General features: G+C 42.7%; 1 protein-coding gene across 3 annotated transcripts in view; it reads left to right on the top strand.

The window, feature by feature from the left end:
- Positions 1-15,773, top strand: part of DDX31 (DEAD-box helicase 31) — a 51,059-nt gene that overhangs the window by 16,050 nt on the left and 19,236 nt on the right. For all 3 annotated transcript variants that reach the window (XM_075519930.1, XM_075519931.1, XM_075519929.1), the window contains 3 exons: positions 4,402-4,452; positions 6,539-6,678; positions 12,257-12,338. In XM_075519930.1, the coding sequence (XP_075376045.1) occupies positions 4,402-4,452; positions 6,539-6,678; positions 12,257-12,338 (273 nt within the window). The remainder of the gene's footprint in view (positions 1-4,401; positions 4,453-6,538; positions 6,679-12,256; positions 12,339-15,773) is intronic.

Raw genomic sequence — 15,773 nt, 5'->3', positions numbered from 1 at the left:
GTGATGACAAGGCAAGTAGCCACATGTCAGCTGAGCAGTGATAGTTGTGTGTTTGCTCCTGACCTGTCATAAATGGGAGGTAACGTGAATTAACCTAGAGTGCCATGAAGAGGGTAGTGTAAGGTAATGCATTTATCGTAACCCTCCTTCGTTTCAATCTAAGCTACTTTGCATTTACTGCAAGGCAGGGATGCAAATCCTGACAGTTACAGTTACTGTGGCTCAGCTGGCACACGGTTAGCACGTTAAGCACAGTAAGTTGTGTGTCTGAGTCCAAAATCTCTCTGTGCTTCAGCTCCCCATCTGTAAAATGGGGATAGTAGCACTGTTCCATCTTACAGAGATGTTGGGAGGACAAATGCATTGAAACCAGGAGGTGGCCTGTTACCACAGTAATGGGGACCATATGGACACCTTAATATAGAGATACACTTTGCACTAGTCCCACATTACAGGTGCCTCCCCAACGCAGATGTCCAAAGGGCAGCCAGGCACTGTGACCACCTCCTGCCTCTGAGGGCATTGCTTTTTCTGACACTTTTCTTCATATCGGCAAAAATGTTTTGCAGAAAGATGGTTCTGTTCTTTTCACTGCAAAATCATGTTTTGCGCCCACAAAATTTTGAAACCTGGCTCACAAAAGAGCAACACAAATAATGTTGCCGTCCTTCCCTTGTCCCTTATGCCATGTTCTCCACCCATCTTTCCGCTCTAGTAAGCAATGGGACCTGCTGTTCCTTTTATTAATTTGCTCTATGTCATATGTATATTAATATATTCCATAAAATATTTTTGCCAGACAATATAAGCTGACAGACAAGAAAATAAAGAAGGGCTCTGTATCTCAGAGGGTCTCATCCAGATTTATTTCTCTCTCCTTCACTGAAGTTCTTTGCGGCTTCCTTTGGGATGTGCCTTTAAACAAGTTCATCTCTTCCAGGGAGAGAGGAAAGATCATTTGGAGATTGTTTGCTGTTTACTCAGTCACGCTAACTCATCTTGCCAGTTTTCTGGCGGCCCCAGCCAAGAGCTTTCGCCTCTGACAGCTTCTGTGCTCTCTCCTTCCTCCTCTGATTACGCAGCCCAATCTGTCACCCTGCCGACGGGGGTCTCTACCCTGCTGATGGCTTTCCACACTCGGCAGTAATGACTTTTGGCAGGCCGGGAAGGCGCGAGAGCTTCTTCCCCAGCTTGGAGAGCCGTTAGGCCCTCTCTGCCTGTTAGCTAAAGCACTTTGTGAGGTTCTTTGGTAAATAAATGAGTCATTTTAATCCAACTGACAGCCTGGCACCTGAGCAAGCTGCCTTCCATCTGTACTTCTAGGCCTCATGTAGGCAGCCAATTGTCAAGCTCAGGGCCTTCAAGACCTCACCATTGAGTGTCTTTCAAAAGCAACTTTAGCAATTTCCTTTGCCCTAATTAGATTGTGTGAGAGGGACTGAGCAAACCAAGGCCCTTGCAAAACTTTTGTGGCTGTGTTGGTTCTGATCTTCTGCAGCGATACACCTCGCTTTCAGTGTGGCCTTTTTGCCCTCCATTCCCTTGCACCCACCCCTCTGTACCCCACCACCACGAGCACAGGCTGGCAACATGAACTGTTAGAAGCAGAAATTTCAGTGTTTCTGGGTGTCCTCAGGTGGATTGTACCTTGATACTGTGCCATTCTGTGGCTTGCAGTTGGGATCAGGGCAGGAGCACGGTTAAGGCTTCAGATTATTGTGTTTGCTTGGCATGTGGGTTTTCTTTAAAATTGCACTGGTGTAGATTATTTCTCCTTGGTCCTGTGAGATGGTCACATAATTCTCCCTTCCATTGCCCATTGAAAGGAATCAGTGGTGACCCGCTGAGGTCTTGTCTTGATTTTGCTGTTATTAAGGAATGGCGGAGTGAGGTCATGCATGGAAAGGGGAATGCTGTCTGGGGCAGTGGAAAAGAAAGGAGAGTAGTACACTGGAAATCTATTGGGCTTCTTGAAAGAGCACTGGCAGCAGGTTAGTGCTTCTGTGCGTGGAATAAATATAGTGCTAGTAAAACTGGATAATTGTTGCTTGAGCTGTATTCTCTTTCCTGGTAAGGTGACCCACAAGTATTTTTCTAAAGATCTGAGAAGGAAGAAGCTCATGGGCTCTGCCAGCAGAGGAAAGCAAATCAACTAAAACTTTTTATCCTAATTCTACCTTGCTGCTGTCTACTAGGGTCTTTGAGGAAAAGGAGCTACAGGAGACGCAGGTGGACTGATACTGAGGAATCTTTGAGAGTTTGCAAAACACTCCAATTACCAGTAAATCCCAGGACACTTCTGAAAGAAAGCCAAGTTAAACCCCAGGAGAATAGCTGCTGATATGTGTCAGTAACAGCTGAGTGGAGTTGGTGGCATTGTGAAAGCAATAGTGAATACAAGGCTGATGATGGGAGAGCGCCTCCTCCTAAAATGTTGTCCCTGGCTATTTATTAGGCTTTCGGTTAACCTCTTCAACTTTTCTGCTTGCTTTGGCAAATGCACATGAGAACAATACTGTCTGCGGCAGTAGTTCCCCAGCAAGAGGTACTGATAAAATGTATCTTAGAAGAGGAGGGAAAGAATCCTGATGGATGAGAGGGATGGCTCCTGCCCCTGTCATCTACTTCTCCTTCCCGTGTTGGAGGTGCCTGCTCCTTGACCACAGGGATGGCTTGGCTATCTGTTTATTTTGGGTAAACTGACCCTGTCCCAAGGTCAGAGCCCTCTCATCAAACACAGCCTTTCCTAGACTACTGGGTGTGAGAGAGAGCACAGTATAGGAAAAGACCAAAGACTTGTCAGCGTGGAAGTATGTAACAGAGCCAGCCAGATCAGAATCAGACGTCAGCACTCCTGTCTGATTGTGCTGTAGAGTTTATAATCTTGTTATCCTGGTAACTGCTGTACACATTCCCCGACTTCTCTTGATTTATTTTCTCCAACCTCCTTTAAATGGCTTTTTGTACATCTGTTCATTCTGACTCTGGGAACAAGTCGTTTCTTAATGAGCGTGTTGGAGCGAAAGTGTATATTATTTCAGAGTGGGCGCTGTGGAAAGTGTCTCCTCTTTTACTGCAGTTGGAGCCACAAAGCAACCTGGCTAGTGCTTATGGGAAGGCCTTTGCTGCCAAAACATCAGCTTCCTAGTCTTTTAACGTGTGTGGGAGTTGCATGAAAACACTTCAGTGGGTGGCTGACACATTTTGAGTACATTAAGCTCCTGCTTACGTTCTTAATATATTCTATTTTGCAACTAGCTAAAAGATACATGTGTTCCAAAACATTTCCTAACAGAGTTAAATCTGCACACCTGCTCTGCTATTGCGCGTGGTGAATGTAAAATCCAAGGAGTATGTGAGGACATTACTAATGAACAGAAAATCAAGAAGGGAGATTGAAACGTGTTTGTGCTCTCTCTGTGTTTTGAACAGTATTTAAACTCTCTTTTCTCTTTGAAAGGGTATGTTTTTTGAGCTATACTGGCTGTGGATAACTAAAGGGTCTCATTCAATCCTTCTCCAAGTTGATGGGTTTTCTCACCAGCTGGCACATCAAATAACACTCATGACAGCAGCTTCAGACTCTTTTCTTTGGGGCTGTGTTTTGTTTCTCCAAATCAAAGCCAGACTGGTGAAAATCTAAGGGATAGCTGAAGTCCCCTCTCCTCGAGCTATACTCCAGCTTCCTGCAGATTCTGCTAAATTGTTTGTTGGCCTTTTATCGTAGGGCCAGGTGACCTGCAAGTCATCTGCTCCTCACCTTCAGGCTGTCACCTAGGAAACAACTAATTATTTGTAGGTAGAGATCAGTGCATCTTTGGACATTCCACTCAAGGCCTAGGATCCTTGACCGTCTGCTTTGTGGCCATTTTCCTTTTCATCATAAGCAGCCTGGTTTTAGTTCTTAGGCTTGCTGTGGAGAAAGCTGTGCTCAGAAATAGCGTTGCCTTCCAGAGATTTAATTCTGCCTCTCTCACTGTTTGGGTAGTAGGTGCCTACGAGCAGATCTGTTTTCATCAAGGAAACAAACTGAAGAACCAAAGGTATCACTACCATTAAGACAGTTGATTCTCTCAGTTATAATGTAAAGGGACTGTAGCAGACTGCTGTAATGCAACACCACTCTCCTGAAATAGGTGGATTTATATCCTCCAGGCTTTGGGCCTTAGTAGTGGATCACTTTTTATTGTATTAGTCTGTTAACAATATTCCTTGCGTTTTAAACCCTCAACATTATTTCTGACCTTCACTCCTTCGTTCCATCTCTCCCCAAACTAGGCACAAAATTCCTACTTGCATAGCCAGTCGTTTCCTGGCATAATTGCCACCCCGGAAGAGTTCTTACTTTGCTGATATCTTCAGAGCATTTTTACTAAAGTAATTTCCTTATTAATTTTAAAGGATGTTGCAGCACGTGGACTAGACCTGCCTCAAGTTACATGGATCGTACAGGTAGGTTTGCTGTCTATGTATGTGTGTATGTATGTATTAAGTGCAGTCTTGCTCAGCTGAAATCCCTTTCCAGTCCAGACCCTCTTTCTGCAGTTTGCTGGTCTTTGTGCTGATGCCTACAGGTGTGGGAGACCCATGTGTTCCTGACTGCAGGACTGGGACTCAAGGTTTTGCTAGGATACAGCATTGCTATCATATCTTTGGTTTTGACAGTCTGTTTTCCTCTTCAATGCCTCCAGTGTTATCAGCTGTGTAATAATACTCCACTGGCTGGGAGGAAATACCCTCTGTTTCCCCCCACAGGAAGCCAAAGCTTGTGAAGTACTGGCCACCTCTCTTCAGTTCTGCATTTCTATTTTTCTGAGCTTGCTGGGGAGGCAGTTCTGTGAGGAGTTTAAGTACGATCCTAATGTTAAACATTGAGTAGCCCAATAGTGTCTGTGCAGTGACCTGAATGTTTTAAGTGAGGCTTTGGTGGGCTGGGGCTGGGTAGCTGTAAGCATTCTGCTTTCAGTACAACTGCATAGTTCAGATTTTCCCTGAGAGGGGGGGAGAAAAAAACCAAACAAAACCAAAAACCAAAAAAAAACCCCCAAAAACCACAAAAACAAAGCCCCAATACTGCTGCATTGCTGTTGACAGAAATATTGTCTTTGAAAAAAAAATAGAAACTAAGGGAGATGGATTGAACCTTAAAAATAGCAGCCTATCATTTCAGAAAGGAAGCTGAGAGCATGAAGCAGATTTCATTTTTATAAAAGATTTATAATTAAAAAAAGGTTAGTTGAATTGAGGAAAAACTGATCCAGAGATTCTCGTGTATCGAGTGACACCTGGGTAAAAAGAACAGGGCACAGAGCCTCAACAAAGCTTTTTAATTTCTACCTCATCCCTTCAAGTAACAAATTTGATTTTAACTTTGTGTTTTTAAAAAAGAAAGATTTTGTAGCAGCTAGCTAGTTGGAGAAGTCTGGGGAAGTGAAGTCTTTAATTCCCAGATCTGTATATTAATATAATTTAACCAAAGATATAGTTGCCAGTGTTAGAACGCAGTGCAAATTACCTAAAGCCCTGGGAGACTTCTGTGTGTCCAGAAGGCGAAATCTCAGCTGTCCTGAGAGCTGTGTCCAAGAGCAAGGACCTGCAGGGAGCAATTAGATTGCTCACAGCATCTTACTCACACCTCTAGCCAGTAGAAACTTTGCCAGAGGGCACAGGTATAAACACTAGAGTGGGCTTTGGTTGTTGGGTTTTTTCCAGTTAAACTGCTGAGGGCTCATTTCTGAGCAGTATCTCTGTGCATGTTCATTTTTCCAGGAAAGAGAGGAGGGGGGGAAGAATAGGGGGAGGTTAAAGGGAGGGAAATATGTCACCCTTTATCAGATCTTGCAAATGGCTGGGCAGTTTTGATTCCCAGTGGAGTAAATGAGAGGCACTACTATATTAGGGGGGGCTTTAAGCAACATTTTCGTAGCGCCTGATAGTTGTACATGGGAAGACAACTGCTACCCGGATTATATGCTGCCAAAAGCACTTACTCCCCCATCTCTCTTAGATTTCTTCTATCCAGTAACCAGCTATGACTTGCTTTAATCAAAACAAAGCAATTTAGTCCAACTCCAAATTTGAATCCATTGTCTTTTCTTTTATGGCTTTTCTCCCAAATGCAGAGCAGGCAGCTTCCCGCTCTGTATGGGCAGTCCTGGGGGTTGTTTGGTTTAAGGTCTTTGTGAGATATTTTTTTTTTTTAAGGGAAGCAAACAGGTTCCTGACGTGCCTGTAGAGAAATAAAATGTAAAAGGCAAAGAGAGACACTGAGATAGGGAAACTGTCCTATTATCTGAAAGTTGGCCAATGTGTCACATTCATATGTCAAAAAACTGCTGTGGCTGAGGGGGCTGAGTGATGGTTACAGGGATGAGCCCGGTGGGCTCTTCATAAACAGGCCAATTCCGAGGGAGGTACAGCATGTGGGTTTTGCTAAGATCCCTTTTGTTTCAGATGAGCAGGCTGAGAGTCTCGTTTATAATTAACACGCTGTGTTCTGTTAATTCCTCCTTTCCCTTCTCATGTTCCCTTTTTGAAGTATAACGCTCCAGCTTCACCTGCGGAATATATCCACCGGATCGGGAGGACGGCTCGCATTGGCTGTCACGGGAACAGCCTGCTTGTCCTGGCGCCTTCGGAGGCAGAATATGTCAGCTTGCTGGCTTCTCACAAGATTAAGTGAGTCAGAAACGCGAACAAAAGTTTCAGCTCATCCTTGCTAATTAACCTTCCATGGCACTTTCAGCGGGACTGTGTCTCGTGCAGGTTTTAATAAGAATTTATTAATTCTTGTGATCCAGGACCGGCCCCAGACTACCAAAAGGAGAGAAGGAAAGTGTGTGAAAATCATCAGCCTGACAGATTGTGCGTGAGTGAGTGTGTGTGGTGAGGGGCAGAGAGGAGATGATAGTCAGAGATCCTTTGCACTCTGTTGTTATCTCTCTGGCCCTGGGTTCAAATTGTGGCAATGCAGAGATCACAAGTCAAATGAGCCTGTCAAATGCTAACTGGCCATCTGCCTGCATAGCACCATATTGTCAGAGATTGTGCTTTCTCTTCAGGAGAGATCCGGCGGAGAAATAGCTAGGGAGCTGTGGGTCATATCTGGCAGGTAATTGGCCAAGATGTGTTGTGTAAGTGGCTTGTGACAGGAATAGTAGAGGCTTTTGCAAGTGGTGAGTGCCCAGTATGGTCCTGGAAGGCAATAAGGGAGGTGGACTCGCAGACCAAAAATGGGGTGTGCTTCCAAGCTAGCTGAGCAAGCTTCTCCTACACTGGTTCTAGCTTGGGAGTAGATGGTAAGGGAGAGCAAGCCAGGCCGGGTAAGGACCAGCCCAATGTGCAGTCAGCTACCTGATGGCCGACACATGATGAGATTTTAGTCCAGCTCTGCTTGCGCAGTGGTCCTTTTGTGGAGAAAAACCACAGCTCCCTGCTCAGCATTGCTAGTCAGGAGTACTATTAGGTCTCAAGCCTCCTCAGCAGTCAGCTGGATATATGTGACTCCCCTTGCTCCCTGCACTGCTGTCTCTCGGCGTTTCAGAACATCAGCTGAGTAGAGTCCCTTTAGTGTTGTACTAGTGCTGATGGAGCCCTGTAAACTCATGCACAAATTAGTTCTCTTTTATTTCTTGTGTTTATGTCGGGTGGAGCTACTTGGAGTCGAATGTGGTTTTGCATCCTTGAAACAAACAAATGTTGGCAGTAAATACAGGCTTATTCTAGGCTGTGAGCCATTTAGTGGTCTAACAAAGAGCCATCCATCATCCCAGGTAACTATCTATTACGCAGACACCAGCAAGACATGGAGGGCTAAGCTGACAGGGTTTTTTTTCATGTAACAAACAGCACTGACATTTAAAGGTGAAATCCCACATAATTGTGAATTTTTAACTCCAAGTGGAAAGTTCTATTTTTCTATTTTATAATATTTTGGAAGTGCTGGAGGAAGGAGAGGGAAATTTCCCCCCTTTTTTTTATTTTAAATGTTAATGCTTTTATCTGATTTTGTTGTTTTTTAACAAGTTTAAGGAGCAGTGTCACTCACGCTGGTAATTATATCTGCTAAGGAGACCTGTTGTTGAGCTAGCCGCTGTTCTTCAGGAATCTGTAGAAGACTGTGCTGAATGAGCGGAGGGAGGTTTATGTGAAATTTTTTTTTCCTCCACTTCTCAAATCAGTAGAGCCGAACAACTCTGGGGATTGTCTTGTTTGTTTGTTTGTTTGTTTTATGTTCTTCATAAAACATGCTGCCCTGCAGATAAGGCACTTGCCAAAAAAGGAATGTAATTTGCCTTCCTTGACCCCCGTCTTCAGATGAAAGAAAGTGAGTGTCTAATTGGCATGGGTGGGCGATTCGGCCTGCTCACAGTCATGCGTCCTCTGCTCTTCTACATAGTAGCACATGGCGTGAGAAGGGGCAACAGGATAGAAAAGAGAGCTGATGAATTACAGAGAAGATGCAGGAAGGCAGCTTGAAGCTAAAGGCAGCAAGTGCCATCAGCACAAATTGCCGTTACCCTTCATAAACAGAGCATTATGGTGATAATCCTGACAATTTAATTCAGTGCGAGGGCGAAAGACAGCATGTGTTGGACTGTCACCGATCCTCTTAAGCACTGATAATTTTTGTTTCTTTATCCTAAGTCTTTGTAGCTTTTGACTTAGACTGCACAAGTTACTGGAGTTTGCATTTTTTTTATTCTTTGCTTAATTTTTAAATCTCTTGGTTTTTGTTAGGGATGAGTGTGTGTTGTGAATTTTTTTTAATTTGTTTTTTCTTTTTTAAATGAAATTCCCACTGGGTTTATTGAAATGTAAATACTTCATAAAATATGTATTTCTAAGAAGACAAAGCATGAGACGGGTCCCCGCAGCCTTCAGTTGGTGTAAATGAGCAGTGCTGTGCTGATTTACATTGGATGAGGATCTGACCCAGAGTTTTTCTTAAGCCCCTCCACCCACCCCAGCATGCATGGGAGTAGGTCCAGAAATGTTGAGAGTCGGAAGTAATGAGAGCAGACGTGGCTTTGTTCCTGGATGAAAATTCACTTCAGAATTAGGGATGACTGCCTTTGAAATTGGAAATCGCTTGCAATTAATTTTCACCGGTACCTGAAGCCTCTCCTTGGCTTGCACTGTGGAAAGGCAGCATTAGCCTTTGCCAAAACGATCTCACTTTGCCTCTGCTGAGATCAGTAATTCCCGTTGGGGCTCAAGGAAGCTGCATGCCTCTCTCTGCAACTTTCTGTTCGGTCTTTGTGTGGCTTGAAGTTGTGGTTCCTCTACCTAACTGTAAATGTGTGTGTGCGTGCACATGCACACTCATGTTTTCTGTACAGTTCCTCTTTCCTTTTTCTTTTTCTTTTTTTAAAAAAAAAAAAAAAAAAAAGGTTAGACTCCAAAATGTTCTGTCTTGGCTTTAAGCGTAACTAACAGATTTTCCTTCAAAGGGAGGAGGCAAGAAGCAGAAGAAAGTCAGTGAGGTTCACTTTTCTTTTTTTTCCTTGTGTCTCTTTTAGTTCCTTCAACTGCAATCTAGCAGCGCCTGCCTTGACAGCTATCAGATAATTTCTTTATCTCCTAACGGCGGCCTAACTAATTTATAAAGGAAAACGCATCACCGTGAAGGCACGAGTCATTTCTCTCCCTTCTCTACGGTTGTGCTTGCCCCCCTCCCCTGCTCCCCTCACATGATGCTCCCCGCTGTGAACCAAGTTCACATATCTGTTAGGCTGCGAGCTGGCAGCGCGCCAGGCGAGAGGAGGATCGGAGAGGGGGTGACATCTCAGACAAATCAATGTCAAAGGTTTGACGTTTTCATTCATAGCGGTGTCAAAGCAACCTTTGGGGGGGATGGGGAGGTATACTTTTCTCTTGCTTAAGTGGTTGCCATTTATGTTTTAATTTACTGTTATACTTTTCAAAAACAAACAGAGAAACCCTCAGTTGTCTTTTTATGCTCCATTTCTCTTTCTCCCCCATCGCTCCCCCGCCTTTCTCTCTCTGCATCCTCTGCGGAGGAATCTGCTACATCAGGAGTCCCAGCTGCACAACGATGGGGCTCATCTCCCATATAGGATATCTTACAGCCACACTGGCCTGTACCTTCCAGGCTAGATGGCTATTTCTTTGGACCATCTCTTTTCCCTTCCTTGTGTTGTGGTGGTGAGCTGGCTGAGGTTGAAAAGGTAGATAGCAGAAGTAAAGGTATTTGTCGCTTTAACCAGGAAGGACTGGGGAACAGGCGAGGATCACGGTATCCTGTTACACAGTATGAAAAGATTCATCCATTCCTCCTAACCAGGTGTAGAGATCTTTGTGTGAAGGGAAAGGGGATATCCTTGTTGTTATAATTTCTTTCTATACTTTACAAATTGAAGAATATCAGCAATGCTTCCTTTCCGAAACCACGTACATCTTTCTGGCCATCTGAGATTCAGGAGTCTGAGAACTGTTGGACCCCCAAGATTTCTCTCTTCCTTAGACTGATGTAACCCCACATGAACTCCTTGGCTTCCATGCAGTATTTATGATTTATTCTGGTATAAAAAGGAAAATAATCTCTTTTCTAGAGATGACCTTTGCCCATTGCTGAAAATTTGGGCCCTTGAACTTCAGCTTTTATCATCTGAGTAATTCCCTTGGAAATGGGACCCAGTTTGGATGCAGCTGTAATATTAATGGCCTGGAGCTGCACAGCTGTTCCTGTACTGTGTCACCTGGTGTGCATGTGCCCCACAAGACAGTGTTAAAGAGGAGGAAGAATTTCTAGTCTCCTGTAAATGCACCTCTGAGTAGGACTGTTCGCTTTAAAATGAAGCAGGTTCATAAGCGTTTCCAGTATCTGGGCCGTAACAGTACCCAGCAGTGTCTTGCAAGCAGGACTAGAGAATAAATCATCTGGTTGAATCTACAGGAGGAATGTGAGTCGACAGAATGAAAATAAATGCCCAGTGTGAAGCCTGGCTAGGACAGCTGACTGAGTCTCCTGTATTTAAAAAAAATGCTATGGGATCCCTAATGGGCCGGGCTTTGGCTTTACACTTCAAATGAGAGGGGAGGTGAGTGCTTGGAATGGGGAAGGAAATCAAACCATGTATTTGGTGTCAGAGGTGGCTTTTGAAGCTATAAATGAATTGAAGGGTGAGTGTGTCCATCAGGAAGCGTGTCCCTGAGCTTTGACCCAAGCAACATAGCAAGAAGCTGGAATGATGTAAGATCTTGTGGGAAAGAGCGATGGTGTGACCAGAGGGAAGGAAGCTGCAGGAGAGTTGGCTTTATAGGAAGTTCCTTGGGATCCTGTTGTTACCCTCTGAGCTTGAGTCACTATGAGAGGAGTGAGCTGTGTCTTTACACAGCTTTAGTTTTAGCTCTTTAGTTTTGGAAGCATGGTCACTAACATGGGTGGGAAAAAAAGTGTGTAAGCCTCCACGCACTTTGTTCCTTTGAATGAGGGTTGAGCAATGCCTCTGATTCCAGAGAATCTGGAAGTGAAACTGGGGGGAAGACAAGATTTAGGAGAAGCAGCAATGTAAGCAGAGCACATCGTTCCAGCCTGTATGTGTATGTCTCAGGCAGTCTCTTTCCCACACTTGCACAAGCAACTGAATGCAGACACCTTCTGCTCCCTGCCCATGGCATCTAATGACAATAAAATGTTTGACACCCTGTGGGTTCAAAGTGGAGGTTACAGATCTCGCTGTTTATAGTTATAAAGCAAATCTGCAAGAAGCATTAATGTTATGACCTGCTTCAACTCTGTTTTGAGTTTCTTTTAGTGGAAAACATAACCAAATGGTTCCCAATTGTCTTGGTGCTTCTTAATGCAAGGAAAGAAAAATTATGAAAACAACGGAAATATAATTAAAGGCCTAAAGTTTTTCTTTAATCAGTTACTCTGGTTGAGAACCAAGGAGACTTTCAGTGGACTTAAAGTCCACCCTCAGTTATTTTGATGCTCTGTTAGAATTGGAGTGTGTGTCGGTGACTTGTAACAGTGACAAAACTGTGGGTAAAATTGTGTCTCTGTTCCAGTGAAAGCTCCAGTTCAGCTAGGGTCAAGGTTTTACAGTAGTTACACTTTTACAGTTGCTGAGTGAGTGTCTGGGGTAAGACGTCATGTATTTCAGGGATAAATTCTTAAGTTGAATGTGTAAATCTCAACCTTTTTGCTAGCCATTATCAGCCTGTGGCTTGTTACACGCTGTATTTGAAAAGTAGGAGAAATGGTAATTTTTTGTCTTTGTTGCTTCAGTGTTTCAGAGATAAAGATGGAGAAGGTATTATCCAGCCTGATGAAAGATGATCGCTTCAAGTTGCACAGACCAGGAAGCAAGGTGAGTTATGCTGCTGATTTGGGGTTGCTCCGATTTTCATTTACCAGTTAAATATCATATGTATTCCTCCCTTAGCTTCTATCTTTACAATACAAGGGCTGGTATAGCCATGATGTCAGGCAATGCAAATAATTATAGAACTGCCTTATATTACAGTTGTCCAATCTTTAAACTGTTGTCCCCAAAAAGCAGTAGCTTCTAACTCTTCAGCAAATATTTTTGTAACGGACAGTAAAGGTTTCTGGCTGCAAAAGCTTTGGGTTTTTTCCCCCACAATGTTTCTGTTCTCCTTGGCTTTTTTGTGCAAAAATACTCTTGGAGATCACAAATGACACAAGACTTCTCTGAAGAAATAGGGAAAATGTATCTGGTGATGTGTTACATAGGGTTTTTTTATTATCTGTATTTATTTACTTGGAGCCTAAAACAAAGCTCACGGGCTTGGCAGGCATCTTTTCAATGATTTCGGCAAGCTTTGGGTCTGCCTTCAAGTTGCTAATTCACAGAATTCAGTCATTTGCAATTGATGTCTCACGCGTTTCTGCATTCTGGCAAATTAAATCCTCCAAGAGCCCTCATTTTGAATGGAAGTCAAGAATGCGTCAAGCATGATGCAGCATGCTCTGTTTTTCTCTTGTTGCTGTTTTGCCTGCTCGTTCTTTCTGTTACACCATGTACGAGCCTTCTCGTTTCCTGCGGATGACTGTTACGAACTGTGGTGTTCTTGGTAAACATGCTTTTGAAAGATGTTCAGTTTTCCTACATGCCCTATATTTCACAGCAAGCCAGATCTGTGGCTCATATGAGATACAGCTCTATTTAAAGCTCTTTCCTACCACTGCACAGTTTTTCACTGAAATCAGCCTCTAATACCTATATTTTAAAGGTCTGGAACATGCCTAGGATATGGCCTCTTAACTCGTTCAGCAAATACGTAAAAGTTTAGTTGTGCTTTGTTAATGCAGAAATTATTTTAAATAGTTCTTTTGTGTATAAATACTTTCCCTTTCTCCCAAATGTGCTTATAGGTGGGTAACTTTGGGTTTCCTTTGGAGAGTTTTTCAACAATTACATTTAGGCAGAAGTTGCACTTTAAATTTGTTGCTGACATGGGACAGAATATTATCTGTTCTGGGCTTGAGGACAAGCGTTATATCATGGATAGTGGGCAAAAAAGAGAACATGTTTTTTCTAGGAAATCATGATTTGGCTTTTGAAAAGTGGCAGGAGAAAATGCCTGCTGAATGTTGTTGAATATCAGAGCCCCATACTTGCCCCGTACTTCAAAATCATTGACCCATTTTGAAAACTCTCACCTAAACATCTCGATGCCTTTGTATCCTTGCCTTTGGAACAGCAATAAAAAGCTAAGCAGCCTGTTTGCTACCAGGACTGATCAAATTGGTATTTCTACCATACTTTCAAATCGTAAAATACTCTGCACATTTAAGCACAGAATATTCTAAATACTCCTCTTTTGTCTTTCTCCCTTTCCTTCAAAAAAATAAAAACCAAACCATATTTGAAAGCAGCTATTATTCTTGTTTTTACTCAGAAGTGCTGCCTGGGCATGCCCTGCCATGCCAAGTGCTGTACATGAGTACATGTACAGAAGGAGCTAGTTCCTTTCACTTGCAGTCAAAGGTGGGATTGAATTCCTCTCTTCCGTCTGCCATCAAAGTGAATGGGATTTTGCTGTTGACTTCACTGGGACTGAGATACATCCGCTCTGGCTGTAGGATGGTCTGAATCTGCTGCAGGAACTTATAAAAACAGAACAACCTATTTTTATGTGACTCAGAATCTGAAAGGATTGGGACTGAGAAAGTTTCTCTTTATGGAAAAAACCCCAAAACTATATCATTTAACAGGGATGAAATTACAGTAGTTCTGTCAATATCATATAGGCTTCTTCAGGAATTACTTGGAAAATATATCAAATGCGATCAAGGATTCATTCTGTTTGTTAGCTTTGTATTTTATTGCCATCAGAGGCTCTAGAAGTGGTCTGTAGTGTGTTCTCAGAAGCTGCAGGGGCATGTTTCCAAGTTTTCAGGAGGGTTAATCTCAATTAAATTCTTTAAATTTGCTGTAAAGATGGTACAATAAGCTGGGAATGCAATGGGACATTGCATAGGATAGTGATTGAGGACTTGTTATGAGGAGCTGAACCTGATCCGTTTGTGATGTTGCCGTTCGAGAGAGTGTTAGATTTGCTTATCAGCTCTCCATGCATTGAGTCATGTATATATTATAGTCGTATATATTATAGTTGTGCACACAGGAACCTCATTATAATGCTCTTCGGTTCTCATTGCCTCAACTGAAGTCCATTATAAGTACCACATTGGAACATGTATTTTTTGGGCTTCTGTGTGCAGCCAGGGAGCAAGCTGAAGTGCCTGTAAAATGTATATTTTATATTTAGGTGTATAAAATATATATGTGGCTATGTCTGGGTGTGTGAATGTTCACCTGCCTACAAAGAGAATAAATTTGATCTTTGAACTTTTATGGAGGGGGGCAGGGGGACTTGGTGAGTTCTAGAGAAGGTGTGTGGAGGTTAGTAAAAAGTTGTTATTAAAACAAAATCCTTCATTTTGTTTTGAAGTATAATGGAAGCAGATGTTACAGCCTGAGTTTTTGGCGCTTTTTTTCTTCCCTTTTTTTTTTGTACTGTTTTAAGAAAGAACTTTTCTACCTCAGTCTAGTTTTATTGTGTTTCAATCCCTTCTCCTATTAACATATTCTCTCAATGAAATCAGAGGCTTTCAGGACTTATTCCAACCTCTCAAACGTAAAAGCTGCAGTCTTTATAATCAGAAGTTTCTTTCTTCTGAAAGAGATAAGTATGTCTTTTTTCCTGGTGTAGTTGGCAGTTGAGGAAGTCCCCTGATGTCTTGAACCAGTTAAATAACATTATAACCAGGCCCATTTCTTCTTTTAGCTTATAGATATTGTTATTGATCACAATCATTATGCTAGTGGTTAGGGATCTGCCAGAATAGGCTCTTACTCTAAGCAAACAGAAGGTAGAAAAAGTTCTCCTATCCCACTATTTCTCCATGATGGCAATAATGCTTCTTACTTAACAGATGTAACAAATTCATCTAGATGGAGAGTAGATCAAGCAAGCCTCTGGGGTAGGCTTTTATCTTTTGGGTCTTGGAGAAATGTGTAAGGTCTCAAATTAATTGTCCTGTTCATACAAACCAGGATACGAGCAGGATTAAAGCTTGCTTGTGTGAGTAGAGCATACAGGATGGCTTCCAGTGCACTTCCAGTAGCACTGTTTTATTTTCTCTGTCCAGATGCTCACGTGGTGTGCAGGTTTTATTTTCACGGTTTGGCTCTGAGTCAGTTTTAAATTTAGATTTATTTTATTATTATTAGAATTATTTAATTTTTTTTTAGATGAACCTCCCTGGAAGGCAG

The sequence above is a fragment of the Mycteria americana genome, chromosome 17, assembly GCF_035582795.1.
Source record: "Mycteria americana isolate JAX WOST 10 ecotype Jacksonville Zoo and Gardens chromosome 17, USCA_MyAme_1.0, whole genome shotgun sequence".
Taxonomy (NCBI): Eukaryota; Metazoa; Chordata; class Aves; order Ciconiiformes; family Ciconiidae; genus Mycteria; species Mycteria americana.
Note: the sequence above shows the minus strand (reverse complement) of the source record. Positions and strands in the feature narration are given on the sequence as shown.